At 35.5% G+C, this 17,731-nt stretch overlaps 1 protein-coding gene across 1 annotated transcript; it reads right to left on the bottom strand.

Annotated features, from left to right (window-relative positions):
• Window positions 1–414: 414 nt before the first annotated feature.
• LOC18022175 (cell division control protein 48 homolog E) lies at window positions 415–2,841 on the bottom strand. Its single transcript, XM_006405056.1, has one exon. The coding sequence runs from the start codon at window positions 2,839–2,841 to the stop codon at window positions 415–417; it is 2,427 nt and encodes an 808-aa protein (XP_006405119.1).
• Window positions 2,842–17,731: the final 14,890 nt, after the last annotated feature.

Genomic DNA, 17,731 nt, shown 5'->3' with positions numbered 1-17,731 from the left:
GGTTTTAGCTGGTGTTAAGCCTTCGATTTGCATCATTGCATGAAGTTCTTTTTTTGTTTATTTCTTTTTTTAATTAGAATTTTTAGAGTATGAATTCTTATTTTGCTACATTTCTTTGACCATCGCTCTTAGTTTCTTAATTGTTTTTTAGGTCGTCCTCTGTATTTAAGATTGTAGTTAGTTTCTATTTCTACTCAACTAAATGTAAAAGAATGAAATAATATTGGTTGCCTTCTTACAAACCGAAAATTGCGTCAATCTATAAAACCGAACCAAATCATAATCTAACCATAAAGATCGTTATCAAAAACCGATTGAATTGTGAATGAAACAAAAACCGAATCAAAACAAACCGAAATTGCGTCAATCTAAACCTAAACCAAACCAAATCACTAAACCAAACCAAATCATAACCTAACTGTAAAGATCGTCGTCATTGGCAGCAGCTGCAGAAATTGCAAAGGGATCAGTGGCTGCACCACCAGTGGTCCGTCCAGTACCCGTGCTTGGGTCAAATCTGAACTCAGTTCCAAACCCTCTTGACTGTTGCAGCGTCTGAGCAAAAGCTTGATACTTTCTTATATCAGCATCACTCACACTCCTCCTTGCAAACTTCATCGACTCTTCGAAATGAGCACCTCTAATCTCCGCAACTTCATCTTCCTCCATGGCCTCTAGACCATCTCTACTTCTACGCTGCTTCTCAATATCATTCTCGATGTTCTCTCTAATGGCGTACTTGCAAGCTCTCTGGCAAATCTCAGTGATATCCGCACCACTGAATCCACGAGTGTACTTAGCTAGCACGGTCAAGTCCACGTCTTTAGAAACAGGAGACTTCCTCAAGCAAGACTTGAAGATGTTGAGACGAGAATCTTCATCAGGTAAAGGAATGTAGATTAGCTGGTCTAGTCTTCCTGGTCGAAGCAGAGCTGGATCAATAATGTCAGGTCTGTTAGTTGCTCCGATGATAAACACCGTCTTCTTCGCATTCATACCATCCATCTCCGTCAAGAGCTGATTCAAGACTCTATCCGCTGCACCTCCTGCGTCGCCAACACTGCTTCCTCTCTGAGTTGCAATGGAGTCTAGCTCGTCAAAGAACAGAACACAAGGCGCGGACTGACGAGCTTTGTCGAAGATTTCTCTGACGTTAGCCTCGCTTTCTCCAAACCACATCGTGAGTAGCTCAGGTCCCTTGACGCTGATGAAGTTTGCTTGGCACTCGTTGGCTATAGCTTTGGCTAAAAGGGTTTTTCCACAACCAGGTGGACCGTAGAAAAGAACTCCCTTTGATGGAGACATACCGAATTTTTCAAACTTCTCGGGATGCTCCACAGGGTATTGAACAGTCTCTTGTAGCTCTCTTTTAACATTCTCAAGACCTCCAATATCCTCCCATGACACATTTGGAACCTCCACAACGGTTTCACGAAGCGCGGATGGGTTGCTGTTTCCAAGAGCAGTGTTGAAGTGTTCATTAGTCACAGCCATGGAGTTGAGAATCTCAGCGTCGATAGAGTCATCTTCCAAGTCAATCACATCCATCTTCTCTCTTATACATTGAAGAGCAGCTTCAGTGCATAGAGCTGCAAGATCAGCACCAACGTATCCATGTGTGTTCTTGGAGATTCTTTCAAGATCCACATCTTCAGCTAGCTTCATGTTCTTGGTATGGATCCTAACAACTTCAAGACGTCCGGTTTCATCAGGGACACCAATATCAATCTCCCTGTCGAATCTCCCAAACCTTCTCAAAGCCGGGTCGATACTATTGGGCCGGTTCGTAGCTCCCATGACGATAACATGTGCACGAGATTTCAACCCGTCCATAAGCGTGAGAAGCTGAGAGACAATCCTTTTCTCAATCTCTCCATTAGTCTTGTCTCTCTTTGGTGCAATAGAGTCAATCTCATCAATGAATATAATAGAAGGAGCGTTCTTCTCTGCCTCCTCAAATGCATTCCTTAAATTGCTCTCACTCTTACCAGCCATCTTAGACATGATCTCTGGTCCGTTAATACAGAAGAAAAACGCTCCTGTCTCGTTAGCCACCGCACGGGCAATCAAAGTCTTTCCTGACCCGGGAGGTCCATAAAGCAAGATACCCTTTGGTGGCTTTACACCGATGGTCTTGAACAGTTGTGGATGTCTCAAAGGAAGCTCAACAAGCTCTCTAATCTGAGCCATCTGTTTCCTGACTCCACCAACATCATCATAACCGATTTCATCAAGCCTTTCTTCTTCTTCTCTCTTTATTGGTTCACCTTCACAGAAAATCTCTGTATCTGGAGCCACCACACAATACTCACCAGGAGGATCAATCTCGATGACTTTAAACTCCACACTTCTCATTCCTCCTCTCACTAGGAACAGATCACCTTTCCTCACCGGACGGTAAGTCCCGAGGAAGTAAGGTTTTAAGTAAGCGTCGAAGAGGTTTCCGGTAACACCTTGTATGGTATCATCAACCGGCAAGATGTGGACACGTTTTCCATACTTGATGTCTGGACATTGGTTAACAGAGACAACGTCTCCGAGTCTAACCCTTAAGCTGGACCTTACGACTTTGTTCATTCTGATCTTTGGTTCCTCACATGATTCATCGGAAAGAGCAATGCAGACTGTGTCTTTCCTTTTCTTGCCCTTGATGAGAATCGTATCGCCATTGAAAAAATTGAGCTTTTCCATGGTGGAAGGGTGGAGAGAGACGAGAGAGTTGTCATCGTTGATGGCTTCGTCTACAACGAGCCGGTTTGGTGACTTCTTCTTCTCAAGAATAGCTGTGCTGAGATCTTTCTTCGATGGTTTGGAGTCGGAAGATTCAGTTTGGTTTGACATGGTTATTGATGAAATTGAACAGAGTATTTTTTGAAGAAAGTTGCAAAATTTGTTCGATTGATGAGTCTTGAGATAATTGGGATCCAGAGTTCGGGATTTATATAGTTGTCATCTACTCTTTCTTTTTCCTTTTCGGATAATGTCTTTCCAATTTACTTTTTTTTTTTAGAAAAAGGAAAAGAAGAATATGTATAGATCAATTTGGCTTTCTTGACTACCAAGTCGTTTAATCAAACCCCACGTAGCCCTATCAGATTTCCGAGTTTAATGAAAATTTAGAAATTATCCATTCCAATTTAATGGAAATTAACATGTAAAAAAGAAAAGCTTAAACAAGATTTAAGATATGATGGGGTAAAATTAAGTACTAGTATATTTAGGAGAGAAAAGATTATTATTTTAACTGAGAACTAGGTGTTTTGCCCGCGCCTCGCACAGACGGAATGATATCAACAAAATTTACATTAATTAGATGTTTAAAATTTTATTGTTATGATTATAAATTGAACAGAAATTAACAAAACATTATAAAACATAACAAAAAACAAAAATAATAATAAATAATAATCAATTTGTTTGTTTCCTATCTAAAACATGATGATTATTAGTTATTCTTATCTACACTTACATATACTTGAAAGTTATAACTTCGTTCTCAACCATATTCAACAGAGATTAAAGACACAAAAAGACGAACTAACGGTGATAATATATCGATCAATTACATATCTATAAAGGTTTTAACTATCTCTCTTTCTCTCTATCTAGACACCTAATTTAGATCTCTCTTAATTTGTTATTTCTCGAGATCTTCAAAATGTTATTCTTCTTGTTCTCCTTCATAAAATATAATTTTTCTAGTAGATAGATTTAGTTTTGTCTTTCAACTTCGCCTCCTCTCTTTTAGTTTCTTATTTTACTGTCAAGCATCTTCACCATCTCTTCCTTTTTCTTTATGTTATTCACGCATTTCTTCATCGTCAAAATTTCTTCATCGTTTTAACCACCACTGCTTCCTTGTACCTTATGTGCGTTTCTCCAACATTTTAAACAGGGTTTGGTACCAGTTTATTATTGTTGAATTCAATATCTCTGAGATTTCTCTGATCATACAATGATATGTTTTGGGGTCATTGTCATTTTGTCCTTTGGTATTTAATTTAGGTAAACAATCCTTTTAGTAGATTTTATCTCTTTTTCTTGTTGATTTTTATCTTTTTTTACAAGCACAGACGCAAAACCATGACATCAGAACGTAGGTAAACAATCATTTTTATAGTTTTTCTCTCTTTATTGTCGGATCTTATCTTTCTTGCAAGCGCGATTGTGAAACCATAGTATCATTACGTAGGTCAACAATCCATTTGTGGTCGGTTCTTATGTACACTTACATGTATGAGAAAGCTTTTTCTTTCTTATCAACCATATTGAATAGAAATAAGAAACACAAAAGAGATAAACTAATGGTTTATCGATCAATTACATGTCCTTGAAGACTTAACTTTTTCTCTTTCTCTCTCTAAAAATCTAAGTTAGATCTCCCTTCTTTCTTTCTGGAGAATACATAACATGTTATTCTCCTTCATGAAATACAATTTCACAATATATTCAGTCTTTTCTCTTTCTAACTTCTGTTCCTCTCTTTTGTCCTCTTAGTTTACTTTCAAGCATATTTGTCAGTTCGTCATTCTCCTTCTTCATAATCAATCACACATTTTTTGCCATCAATACATCTTCATAACTTTAACAGTTATTTCCTTGTCCATTATGTGTTTTTTCTCAAACATTCCAAGCATGATTTGGAACAAGTTTGGTATTGTCCAATTCAATATCTATGATATTTCTTTGATCATTCATCGATATGTTTGAAAGGTCATTGCTATTTTCTCATGTGGTATTAGAGCGTAGGTAAATAATTCATTTGATAGCTGTTATCTCTCCTTCTTGTCGAGGAGACATAAAACCATGGTATCAGAACGTAAGTAAATTAACAATCTCTTTCTTAGCATTTATCTCTCTTTCTAACCAATTTTAATCTTTATAAGAACGGGTTAAAAATTATGATATCAGAAGGTAGGTAAATGATTCTTTTAGTAGTTTTAATACCAAGTTAAAATTTGTCTCTTCAACAATTTAGCCAAACTTGAAATCAACTTTATAGTTTTAAAGTAATTTTGTTCTTTTTTTTTCGATGTTAGAGTGAAGGCTTTCAGCAGCAAACTTGGCATAATTAAATATCTTTTTCTTATATCCCAACTTCCCATATGTAATTGACTCTTCTTTGATTTTTGTCTCCATTGAAAGTGGCTTTTCGAATTCCTTTTACTTTTGAGCTAATTAAGTTGCATTCCTGCAAAAATAAAAAACCCCCAACTATTTTTTTTTTTTCGAAAGCCCTCATCACCCGTAATATTGCAGTTCTCTCAATCTCCTTATTTCCCTTTTTTTACCTCTCTGTTTAATATTGTAACACTTAAGACCATACTTGCTGCATATTGATTTATCAAGTACATCCACATTTCTCCACACGTTTTTTCGGCATATTGATTTATCAAGGACTGTACAACAAATTCCGACCAACCACAATTAAGAAAGATTTGAGATGTCATATGTCTTTGTGATTAACAATAAACACACAAAAATGGTAGAGACACGTGATAAATATGGATTGAATATATTGGAAGCCTCAAGTTTTGTTATATTTAAGAAACTCATGACTCGAAGAGCAGTGTAACTGCTAGGTGAAGTCCTCACACGAATCTTATAAGATTAAGAAAAATGACTCAATTTTTTTCCAATCATTGACCCAAAGTGGCAAGTATTACAACATTTTTTAGTCAATTCAAATACCATACGTACATGGACTGAAACTTAATTAATGAACTGAAACTTACAATTTAACAACTACCACCTTGAAAGTATAAAAACGGATTGATGGGATGCTATAATCGAAAAAGAATGATGACCAAAACTCAATTACGACGAATCAGAGCCATCCCCACAAAGATTGAATTCAAAAGGGAAAGGAAGAGAGATTTATAAGAATTAGAGATAAATAGGAAACTGAATCCATTGAGAAAAATAAAAGTTGATATGTTGATAGTCGTCAGCATAAAGTTATTCATCTTGCAAGTCAACTCATGCCTTTGGCGAATTAAGAAAAAGACACAAGATATCATAAATAGAGTATCAAAAATTTTACCTTTTTCTTCTTCACCATTATCTCGATTGTTTCCGAAATGATATAGTAACAAAGAGAATATCAAGGGACAATTTTGTTTAAAAAAAAAGTTTTTATGGTTTGAGAAGATTAAATTAGGTCTAACAGTTACCTCTCTGACACGAAGTTCAAACCTCTAAGAGGTAATTCTAGGCGGCCACCACCATAACAGCGGCTTGTTTTTGAACAGAAGCACAACTCTTCTGCTTCGAAGCTTCTTCCGCCTGACTTTTCAAAAATATAAGAAAAAAGGACAAACAATCGACTGATAGATTAATGGATAATCTTAAGTGATAAAGAATCTAAACAAAAAACAATGAACAAACGAAATTTAGAAACGATGGCACACGAAAAAAAAGAAAGAAATAAAAACAGACTGAAAAGATGAACATAACGAACAACATGTAAAACATGCACAATTCTAATTGTAATACTCACGTAACGGATACCTCGGTAAAACGGGGATGCCTAAAATACCAGACGTATAACACACGAATCTAATCAACCAAAACAAACATAAGTAGAACCATTTGACAATATAGTCGCCAATATCATCAAACAAAACAAAAAAAAAAAACAAATAAAAAGGCAAATAAAATAGAAAAAACCACAAAAGATGATGAACACAAAGAAAAAATAAATAAGAGATAAAAGACCAAAGCAAAACTTAAAAAAATCAAAAAGAACACACGAAAGAGACAAAATCATAACGACACAAAAACAAATTTAGAAAGCACCAAACAAAGCAACCAATCTAATGACACCAATTCAAATGAAAATAATCCAAAAGCGTAATACAAATATATATATATAGACACGAACAACCCAACCTCTCCACACCATACAAAAGCAAGCCCTCAGGATTAGACCACGACCACCCTAAAATATTCAAGAAAAATAAAGAGAAGAGACCACGGCCAACGAACAAAAAAACCGACAAAACCAACGCAAAAACACAGAACCAAAACAAAGCCAAAACTAAAATGAAGGAAAAAAAAACAATCAAACCTGCAAACTTGACACATAGGAAACTGATACAGAGCACCGTATAAAAATTCTAAAGAGACAGAGCACCGTACAACATCAAAACAAAAAACACCTCATATCAATTAGCAAGCAAAGATTAGCCACACAGATTAACGAACAACAACATAAATTGACTTAAAATCATTACTGAAACCGTAAAGTGCAAATAAGAAGTTGAGATTTTTAATCATAGACCAATACCCAAAAGCACGTTAAAAGGAAAGCATCAAAATGTAGAACACACCAAAGATGGAAAACATTACCTCGAGAACCCTAAACACGTAGAAACTTAGCAACACGCGGCCTCCGACTCACCCTAAGCGAGGCAAAAGAGAGATATATTTATAGATACCAGGTGAATCTAGGGTTTCAGAAATATATTATCGTCTCGTATACCCAAAAATGTTGTTTCGATAGAACTCAGCTAACTGCATAGCTTGTCTAAACAAAACACTCCAGATCCAATATAAGAAGGGCTTTGCTCCGCATTTGTATTGGTTATAAGAAAAAATCTGATGCAGGAAATTTACTCACGCGAAACCTCGCCCAGATTGAAATTGATAATTACCCTCAGAAGCACGGACATTTTCTCCAACCTACGGGATTCTTTAGTTTTTTCGTAGACCTGTATAGCATATGAAGCAGTGTAAAAACCGTCAGATACTGGTTCCTCTACGATACAAACGCGACTCTCAAGGCATTGATAAAAACCAATTACGTATAACAAATGGGTCCGAAACAAATACTCTACAACGACCCAACACGATATCACAAAACAAATGCATGTATAACATATGAGACAAAACTCAAACCGAAACGAATACTGGTAGCTTAAAAAAACTCTATAATACGACTATACACCGGACAAATACGACTTGAGTCAGATCCACCTACACAGACCAAAAAAAAACTCGATAATAAAACAGCAAAGAAGAACAACGAACATTAGTAACCAACTCTATGATAAATCAGTAACCAAGCCAAGAGGCAAATTAATACTACCAAAATAGCAGAAACTTGGAAAACACGGAAAGACGATACCAAACAAAGCAAGAAAAAAAAACAGACAGCTTCAGAAGAACAAAAAAAAAATAAAACCAAAAAATCGTAGCTTAAAAAAAATAGGACGAAGCAAACGCAGAAAGCACAAACCCAATTAAGATGATGAATAACAGGATAAGAAACAGATACCTCAAATGAACATGAACGATGTTAGAACATGTGCATTAGACAAACCCATTTAGGAATCCTTAAGAGTATTTTAATAGTTTTTTTTTGTTTTAAGGAAAATTATGAAACTCTGATCATTTTAATGGTCCATTAATGAACCCATAAAGAATGTCTTAAGAACCCCACTTTCAGTTACAGAAAAAATCCCCAAATCAATAATCAAACCCTAATTTCTACAACTATATCAAACTACTTCGAAATCGATAAAAACAACATACCTAGCTACGCATATATATTAATCTTTCATAGAAGCCCTAATTTTGGTCGTCGTTTAGGAGATGATCGGTGATTTAGCGATTTCGCTGAGGGAACAAAAAATCGCCTTCGAGAGAGGTTCTCGGCTTGGGATTTTTTTTGGGGAGAGAGAAAAACAAATTGACCCAGAAAAGCATCCAAGTTTTTTTTTCTCCTCAGCCAGTAATAACTCGCCACGTGTATTAAAGATTGTATTATAGATCGATCTCTAAAATCCTTGTGTAAGGATCGATCCATAACCTATGCTCATTTTTCTTTTATTTTTAAACCCAAAAAAACTTAACAAACCCACCCAAACCTATTTAACAAACCTCAATGGACCTGGTCTAAACCATGGTTAGATCTACCTACGAAGAAGAAGACAAAATTCCTTTGATCAATAAGACGATGCACAAAATTCATTTTTGACAAAAAAACAAACAACACACGGAACCAAGCTAAAAAGCAATCAAAGGAAAAGAAAAAATATAAAAACAGACGACGAACATTTAAAAGAAATTGACCCAAAAAAATATATATTTTAAAGAAAACACTACCTGTTTCGTAACTTGTAACAAAGAAAAAAGAATACTCTAGTGCAAGATACAAACGTAAAAAGATATATAGTTATGAACCCAAGTTAGGGTTTCTCCCATATAGTTTTCTGTTACAGATAACAGCACACAATAAATAAATAAAACAATTCTAGGCTTATCGAAATTATAATTACATAAATTATTGTAAACTGATTCGAACGGCGGACGGCGGACGACATGAAACACATATACAACAACAACAACACGAAGATTAGGGTTTTTTGAGTAAATGGGTCCAAAACAAGTAAACAACCAACACCCAACAATGGTTTATTGAATTACCGGATCATCAAAACAAATACCAAAACGGCCCAGCGAGTTTTAACAATTCCCGTAATTTCCTAAAATGCATATTCAAAACTGATTAAAAGATAATTGATCGGATTTTGTATTTAGAAACCCAATTTTTAATTAAAAGCTGATGTGGCGTTTTTAATGAAGGGTAAAAGAATAATTAGCCATCATGAGAGTGAATGAGAGGTCTTGAAACTAAAAATTTATTTTGTTTTTAATATATATGATGATAGATTTTAGATTTATCAATGTCAAAGTTTTCTGGTACAAAATTACTTATTGGTCAATCTATAAAAATATAATTTGAGTATGATAGAAAAAAAAAAGTTAAAATAGATTATTGAAATAAGAACAATTAAAAAGGTTTATCCTATTAAGGGAAAAACTCTTATCTTATTGTTTCCATAAGCAGTGTATATATACATTACATAACTAATGTATCAGAAACCCTAATAGGCCATGAGACATTAACCTGATGGTTAATGGGCCGGTTACTAGAAGTCCATTTGTTTATAACACTCTCCCTTGGACAAGGTAACCGTGCCTGTCACAAAACCGGGATCTCTATAATGCGCTGGGGAACGTTGCCTCATTAAAACCTTACCAGGAAAACCCAGTGGAAAAAACCATGGTGAAGGAAAAAGAGTACAACACACATTACTCCCCCTGGTTTAGGCATCACTGTAGATCTCTAAGTCTACGCATTCCTATCTGATGAATGAGCTTCCGGAGTGTAGAAGTCGGTAATGATTTAGTGAATAGATCGGCTGAATTTTCGCTTGATCGGACTTGCTGAACCTTGACCTGACCATCCTTCTGTAGCTCATGAGTGAAGAAGAATTTGGGCAGAATATGCTTCGTCCGGTCACCTTTGATGTAGCCGTCCTTGAGTTGAGCGATACAAGCTGCATTGTCTTCATACATCACCGTAGGCTCCTTATCTTCGTCCATACCACAATCTGATCGGATATGCTGAGTCATGGACCGCAACCAAACACACTCTCTACTAGCTTCGTGAATGGCCAAGATTTCCGCATGGTTGGATGAGGTAGCGGCAATAGTCTGCTTCATGGATCTCCAAGATATGGCTGTTCCTCCATGCGTGAAAACATAACCGGTTTGAGACCGGGCACAGTGTGGATCTGACAAATATCCTGCATCAGCAAAACCAACTAGACCATCCTTGTTATGGTTAGAATAAAATAATCCCAAGTCCTTAGTACCTTGAAGGTATCTAAGGATGTGCTTAATACCGTTCCAGTGCCTTTGAGTTGGACACGAACTAAAGCGAGCTAAGAGGCTCACGGCAAAGCAGATGTCTGGTCTAGTGTGACTAGCCAAGTACATTAATGCTCCTATGGCACTGAGGTATGACATTTCAGGACCGAGGATTTCTTCATCGTCCTTCTTTGGACCGAATGGATCACTATCCAATCCAAGGCTCCTCACAACCATTGGGCTGGTCAATGGGTGGGCCTGGTCCATATTGAATCTCTTGAGTACCTTTTCAGTGTATGCCAATTGATGCACAAGGATTCCGTCATTGACGTACTCAAGTTGTAATCCCAAACAGAATTTAGTTTTGCCTAGGTCTTTCATTTCAAACTCTGCTTTTAAGCATTCAACTGTTTGGGCGATTTCACCAGATGTTCCGAGGATATTCAAGTCATCCACGTATACTGCTATGATTACAAATCCTTTGTTTTGATATTTTCTGATGAAGATGCATGGACTGATCGGATCGTTTTCGTAGCCTTCTCTGATGAGATATTCGCTTAACCGGTTATACCACATACGTCCGCTTTGTTTCAGTCCATATAAGGATTTGTTCAGCCTAATGCAGTGTTTATCACGAGATGCATGCTTATCTTTGAGCTCAATACCATCTGGTAATCTCATATAGATTTCACTGTCCAGTGGTCCATAAAGATATGCAGTTACAACATCCATTAACCGCAAATCTAAGTTTTCTCTTATGGCCAGACTTATGAGGAATCGAAATGTAGTTGCATCCACCACTGGAGAATAAATCTCCTCATAATCGATTCCGGGTCTCTGTGAGAATCTTTGTGCTACAAGGCGTGCCTTGTATCTAACGACTTCGCCGAGTTCGTTTCTTTTACGCACAAAGACCCATTTGTTTCCCACTGGTTTAACATCGAATGGTGTCCTTAAGATCGGACCAAACACATTCCGTTTCTTTAAACTATTCAACTCCACGTTTATGGCTTCTTTCCATTTCAGCCAATCTGATCTACGAGTGCACTCAATTATAGACGTGGGTTCTAGATCCTCTTGCGTGTGCGCAATCTCAAGTGCTACCTTGTATGCAAAAGTTTCATTGATGTCGACATCTTTTCTGTTCCATAGAGAACCGAATATGATATAATTGATTGAGATCTCATTATTATCAATCCCTTCAGAACCTTGAGTTTTGGCGTCCCAAACCTCTTGAGATGGTTCGATAGGGTAAGTATCAGCTGAGGCTGTATCCGTGTTCTCTTGAATCCCGGTTTCAATCATTGCACCTTTCTTTGATTTCCGGGGATTCTTATCTTTGGAACCTGGTGGTCTGCCACGTTTCTTACGTGCGTCAGACTCTGTAGCAACTTGACTTTTCCCTGAGGGGACATCTATTCGTACTGGTGCATTACAAGCTGGTATGTACGATTTGGTAACTTTGTTCGGGTCAGCAAAGGAATCTGGCAATTGATTAGCTAGCTTTTGTAAATGTATAATTCTTTGGACCTCTGAATCACATTCTAGAGTCCGAGGATCTTGCCATTGTGTGGATGTTTGATTCCATGAAAGTTCTTTTACCAGCTTGTCTGTCTCACCACCTAATCTAGGATATACCGATTCATCAAATCGGCAATCTGCATATCTGGCTTTAAACAGATCTCCTGTAGTTGGCTCGAGATATTTTATGATGGTGGGAGAATCAAAACCAACATATATTCCCATCCTCCTTTGAGGTCCCATTTTAGTCCTCTGTGGTGGTGCAATGGGTACATAGACTGAACACCCAAATGTTTTAATATGGGAGACGTCTGGCTCATGACCCGTTAGCAATTGGGATGGTGAATATTTGTGCTCACTAGATGGTCGTATGCGTATTAGTTCAGCGGCATGTAAGACTGCGTGTCCCCAAGCTGAGACCGGGAGTTGTGACCTCATGAGTAATGGTCTAGCAACCCATTGAATTCGTTTAATGAAGGATTCAGCTAATCCATTTTGTGTATGGACATGTGGAACGGGATGTTCAACACTTACCCCTATGGACATACAATATTCATTAAACGCTTGGGAAGTGAATTCACCAGCATTATCAAGACGTATAGTCTTTAATGGGAAGTCTGGAAAATGGGCTCGTAATCTGATGATTTGGGCCAATAACCTAGCAAAGGTTCCTAGAAGAGAGCAGACAGACATGCGACCAGCGGGTCGATGCGTCAATGAGGACCATGAAATATCTGAATGTCCCACAAGGTGGGTGAATTGGTCCACATATGTCTCCTTGGATTCTTTCCAGAAAGTTCAAGGTCTCTTTAGACACTTTGACTGGTGAAGGTCGGGTAATCAGTTTCCCTTGTGAGCAAGCTGTGCACTTGAGGTGCTGAGGGAAAATACCATTTGGTTTAAGGCTGTGCCCTTTAGAATTCTGGACTAATTTACGCATCATGTTCGCACCGGGATGACCCAGGCGATCATGCCAAATAGTGTAATCTAAAAACCGTGCTTTGATAGCAGCATTAGCCTCAATCATACTGACTTTAGCATGGTAAATGCCAGTAGATACGGCGGGTATAGTTTCAAAAACTTGTTTATGGCCATTTATCATTTTAGTGATAATTAAAAACTCTTTGTTCCCTTCATCCTGAGTTTCGATATGGAAACCATTCAATCTTATGTCTTTGAAACTCAATAGGTTTCTCTTAGAACTGGGTGAGTATAAGGCATCAGAGATGTCTAGATATGTGCCATTTGATAACAGCACATTAGCTTGGCCATGGCCCTCTATTAGGCTCGAACTACCCGCTATAGTGCTAATGTTTGCGGTTTTGATTACTAAATTTATGAAGTAATTCTTGTCTTTTAGAATGGTGTGGCTCGATCCACTATCCACAATGATATCCATATTGTCTTGCATATCTTTTCGCCAAATGGATTTCTGACCGGCTTATGATCTGGGAGCTAAAGACCACAGATATCTACTGGAAACTCCTGAGAATGATGGCCAGAAGGGAGGACGAACAGCTACTACAATGGAGGAACCACCGCTTGGAAAGAATCACCCGCTAAGGTGGGATAGCGCCGATTGTTTTGAGTCTTGAGGGCGCGTCTGGTGTCGGATTGAGGAGCGGTTTTCACCACTAGATTCTTCTCTTCCAGGGCTTCAAAATGATATGTAGATCGTCTTCTAACTTCTTGTATTTTGAGAGATATGATCGTTTGAAGTTGAGCTTCGTGCTGATAACGTATTAAGGGAAAAACTCTTATCTTATTGTTTCCATAAGCAGTGTATATATACATTACATAGCTAATGTATCGAAACCCTAATGGGCCATGAGACATTAACCATCCGGTTACTAGAAGTCCATTTGTTTATAACATATCCTAGCTATTTTTAATTATTCTTTTTGAATTGACTTATGTAATTTTCTCAAATATATTTTTTTTTATCTAATATCATTTATTTTCATACCTTATTGAGTAATTCAAATATCCAGATAATTATGTAACTCATACTCTTATCGCTGAAATATATTGACGCATATTTGAAACAAGTTCATTGCTTTTATCTGAAAACATTGGATATTTAGACTTTAGCAGCATGGGCGAGACGAATATGTTTCTAGTAATTTTAAATTCTATGGAATAAAATATTTGTGCTTTACGATTAATAGAACTAGATTTAGGTCATACATCTTATGCGGGATTTCATTTTTAAACATCTATGAATACGGATTGTTGAACAGCTAATTCATAATATTTTTTTATTTTATTAGGCTTCTTCCCATTTTCATATTCTTTTTTTTTTGAAAACATGTTAAATTTATTTAAAAAAATACGGTTTCCTTTACATATACAATCATAAAGGAAAAAATTGAAAAGAATTATATTTACAGACTCAAAACAGAGCAATAAAGCTTTTGCTTAAAATGTGTTTTCAGACTTTGTTCATCGACGGGTGCCAAACCAGGTTGTAAAGCCATCATTATAGCGTTGATCTCCTGCTGATCACATAGAGCTCAATTGGTTTCGTACAGTTTTGTCCAAAATTGTGATCATAGTGTCAGCTGGTGTTGGGATTTCTCCATGTCGACGGGCATTCTTTTCTCTCCAAACCAATGTCAAAATCGTCTGGAATGTATATTGTGCAAGAAACAGTTCTGTTCTATTCAGAATCTTTGATGTGAGCAATGGCACAATCTCATCCCACCTCGATGAATAGTTCGACGATAGCAGACCCAATACCAGAGCTTCCCATATCTGTTTTGAATAGACACATTCGAAAACAGGTGTTTCCTTGTCTCCATCGGGTGTGAGTAAAAAACACAGGTGGTGGAAATACCTTGACCCCATAGAGCCATAGAACCTCCCGTGGAGAGTCTGTTTAGCATTGCTAACCACGTAATAAATGCAAACTTTGGTGTAGCATTTTGAAACCACACCAAATAGCTCCAAGCTTTCTGCGGCTTCTCAGTTCTGATGTTGTGCCATGTTACTTTAGATGAAAATTTTGAGCCGAATGTATCATTTTTCCCTCGCCAGAATATTCTTATAAATTGTTATCTTTATATTTCGGTCTATTTTTCATTTGTCCATGTATTTTTTTTAATTCATCTTCATCAGATTCATGTTGTTCTTCATCCACTTCTTTATCTTTTTTTTTTGTATTCGTCGTTTCGTGTTCTACTTCTTTTCTTTTTCCTTTCAGTTTTTTTTCTTCATCTTCTTCTTCTAAATTTGTTTAGTCTCTTATTTTTATTTATCTCGTGTATGTATAATTCTGCTTCTACTTGGTCTTCATCTTCATATTCTTCTTTATATTTTAACTAGATAAGTATCCGCATATATGCGGGTTGTAAATTATATTTTATAGCACATAAAAATAATATAAAAAAAACAAAATGAAACTAAGATTTTTTACTTTGATTGTGAATATAAGAAGCTATCAAACTGGTTTTACAGATGTGAGAAATTACAATTTTTTTTCTTTTATGTTTGTATTCTATTTTTCAATTTATTTTTAAAATTATAATATAATGTTTAATTTTTATGCTAAAAGAATATATATAAATATATATATTTTTCTTTTTCTTTTTTCTTAATTATAAATTGTATTTTTTTTGTTTTATTTCTTAATAAAAAAAAATCACTCTAAATTATTATGGTTTATGCTTAATTTTGCTGTCAAATCAAACCGTTTCTAAAAGTTTATAAAATCAAAATTAAAAAAAGTAAAAAAAAAGAAAATCTATATATCTAACTAATGAAATATCGTTAAAAAAGGAAATAATCTCTAACTAATGGAATGTGGCTTATTTTTATAGTGATTTGCTTAGGTGTCGGCTTCACAGCGAGTTTCAGAATGTTTTGCTTACGTGTTATCTCCAGAATGAGTTTCAGCTGCAAAAAAACATTTTGATCATATTTTTAATTACATGTCTTTTTATGATTGGTTCTATCTGATGATGTATTGAAAATTTGAAATAACTTAAAACAAACCGCTCTAAATTATTGTGGTTTAATGCTTCATTTCATTGTCAATCAAACTGTTTCCAAAATTTTATAAAACCAAAATTTAATAAAAAACTAAAAAAAAAATAAAAATCAGTAAATAGTTTAATGGAATGATGATATTTGTGATGCCTAGATTAGGGTTTTCGACTTCAAATATTTTAGTATAAATATGCACGACTTATTTCTAATTCTCTCACACCCTTCTCAATTGTTTAAACTCTTCTTTTTTCTTCGAATAAGTTCGTACAGTGGTTCAAAAAACTATATCTAAAATACATAGAACAGTGATCAAAATCAAATAAGTTTGTACGGTATTGCAAAAAAAACATGTCTAAAATACATAGAACAGTAATCAAAAGATCTCAAAACTATTTAAACTAAATTATTTGGATACTAATATATTTTTATCTATTATATTCTACATTGTTTTTACGATCATGTCTTCAAACATTAAAATGCAAGAAAATCTAACAAACAAATATATACTCAACAATAGAGAATAAAAAATAAATGAATCCAAACTACTATTAGATTTTCAAAGAATCAAATGAAAAATATATTAGCCCACGCAAGACGCGGGAAAATTCACTAGTAACATAAGTAATATTATGCATTAATTTATGAATATGTAGATAAGAAATAGAAAAAGACAGCATATATTTATAAATTAAATATTAAATATTAAATATATAATTGATATAAACTTATCTCTAACCAAATAACCAAATTACTGTTAATGGCATATGATGTAATTACTTTAGTAAATCAATCATTTTTATATGTGTTTTGAGAAACTCTTTCATGACGACACATCATCATGACACTTTTATAAATCATATATCAAGTCAATGTTGTTCTTAAAATGTCCTTCTTAATTAATAATACAAGATTTTAAAGTGTCTAAATTAATTGAGTCACTAAATTTAGTTTTAGTTTTTTTCTCTGCTGATGTGAATACTATAGTTGGAGAGAAAACTCTCTAATTATATACTCATTCCGTTTGAAATATAAGTTGTTGTAAATTTTTTAACACATATTAAAAAAACAATTCAATTCTCTATTTTATCTCTCATTAATATATTATATATTGTGTTCACACTAATTAATAAGTTAAGAGAATATAAAAATGGAAAAATTATCAAACATTTGCATTGATCGAGAACGATTTATATTTTGAAATAAAAAATAAATCATAAAACGACAATATTTTGTAACAGAGGGAGTAATAGATTGTTGTTTCAGAGTAGTTAATACAAATATTTTTGAAATATTTCTGTTTATTGGTATTCAGAGAAGCTTAATTTTATAGGTATTCTCTGAATGATTGAAGAAAGAAAACTCAGACATCACATGTTTTGGACCTTCTGGTGTTGGAGGTGAAAACCGCACCCCGATTTTCTCCGGTACAAACTGAGATCGGCGAACCGTAAGCCCGGTTTACGAAGGGATGTACCGAGAGAAGATGGGCCGAGCGAAGATGGGCCGAAGATAGCCCATTAGACCGAGGTCGGTGGGAAACCTCTCAAAGGAATAGAAGGTTTCC

The sequence above is a fragment of the Eutrema salsugineum genome, unplaced genomic scaffold, assembly GCF_000478725.1.
Source record: "Eutrema salsugineum unplaced genomic scaffold, Eutsalg1_0 scaffold_15, whole genome shotgun sequence".
NCBI classification, from domain to species: domain Eukaryota; kingdom Viridiplantae; phylum Streptophyta; class Magnoliopsida; order Brassicales; family Brassicaceae; genus Eutrema; species Eutrema salsugineum.
Note: the sequence above shows the minus strand (reverse complement) of the source record. Positions and strands in the feature narration are given on the sequence as shown.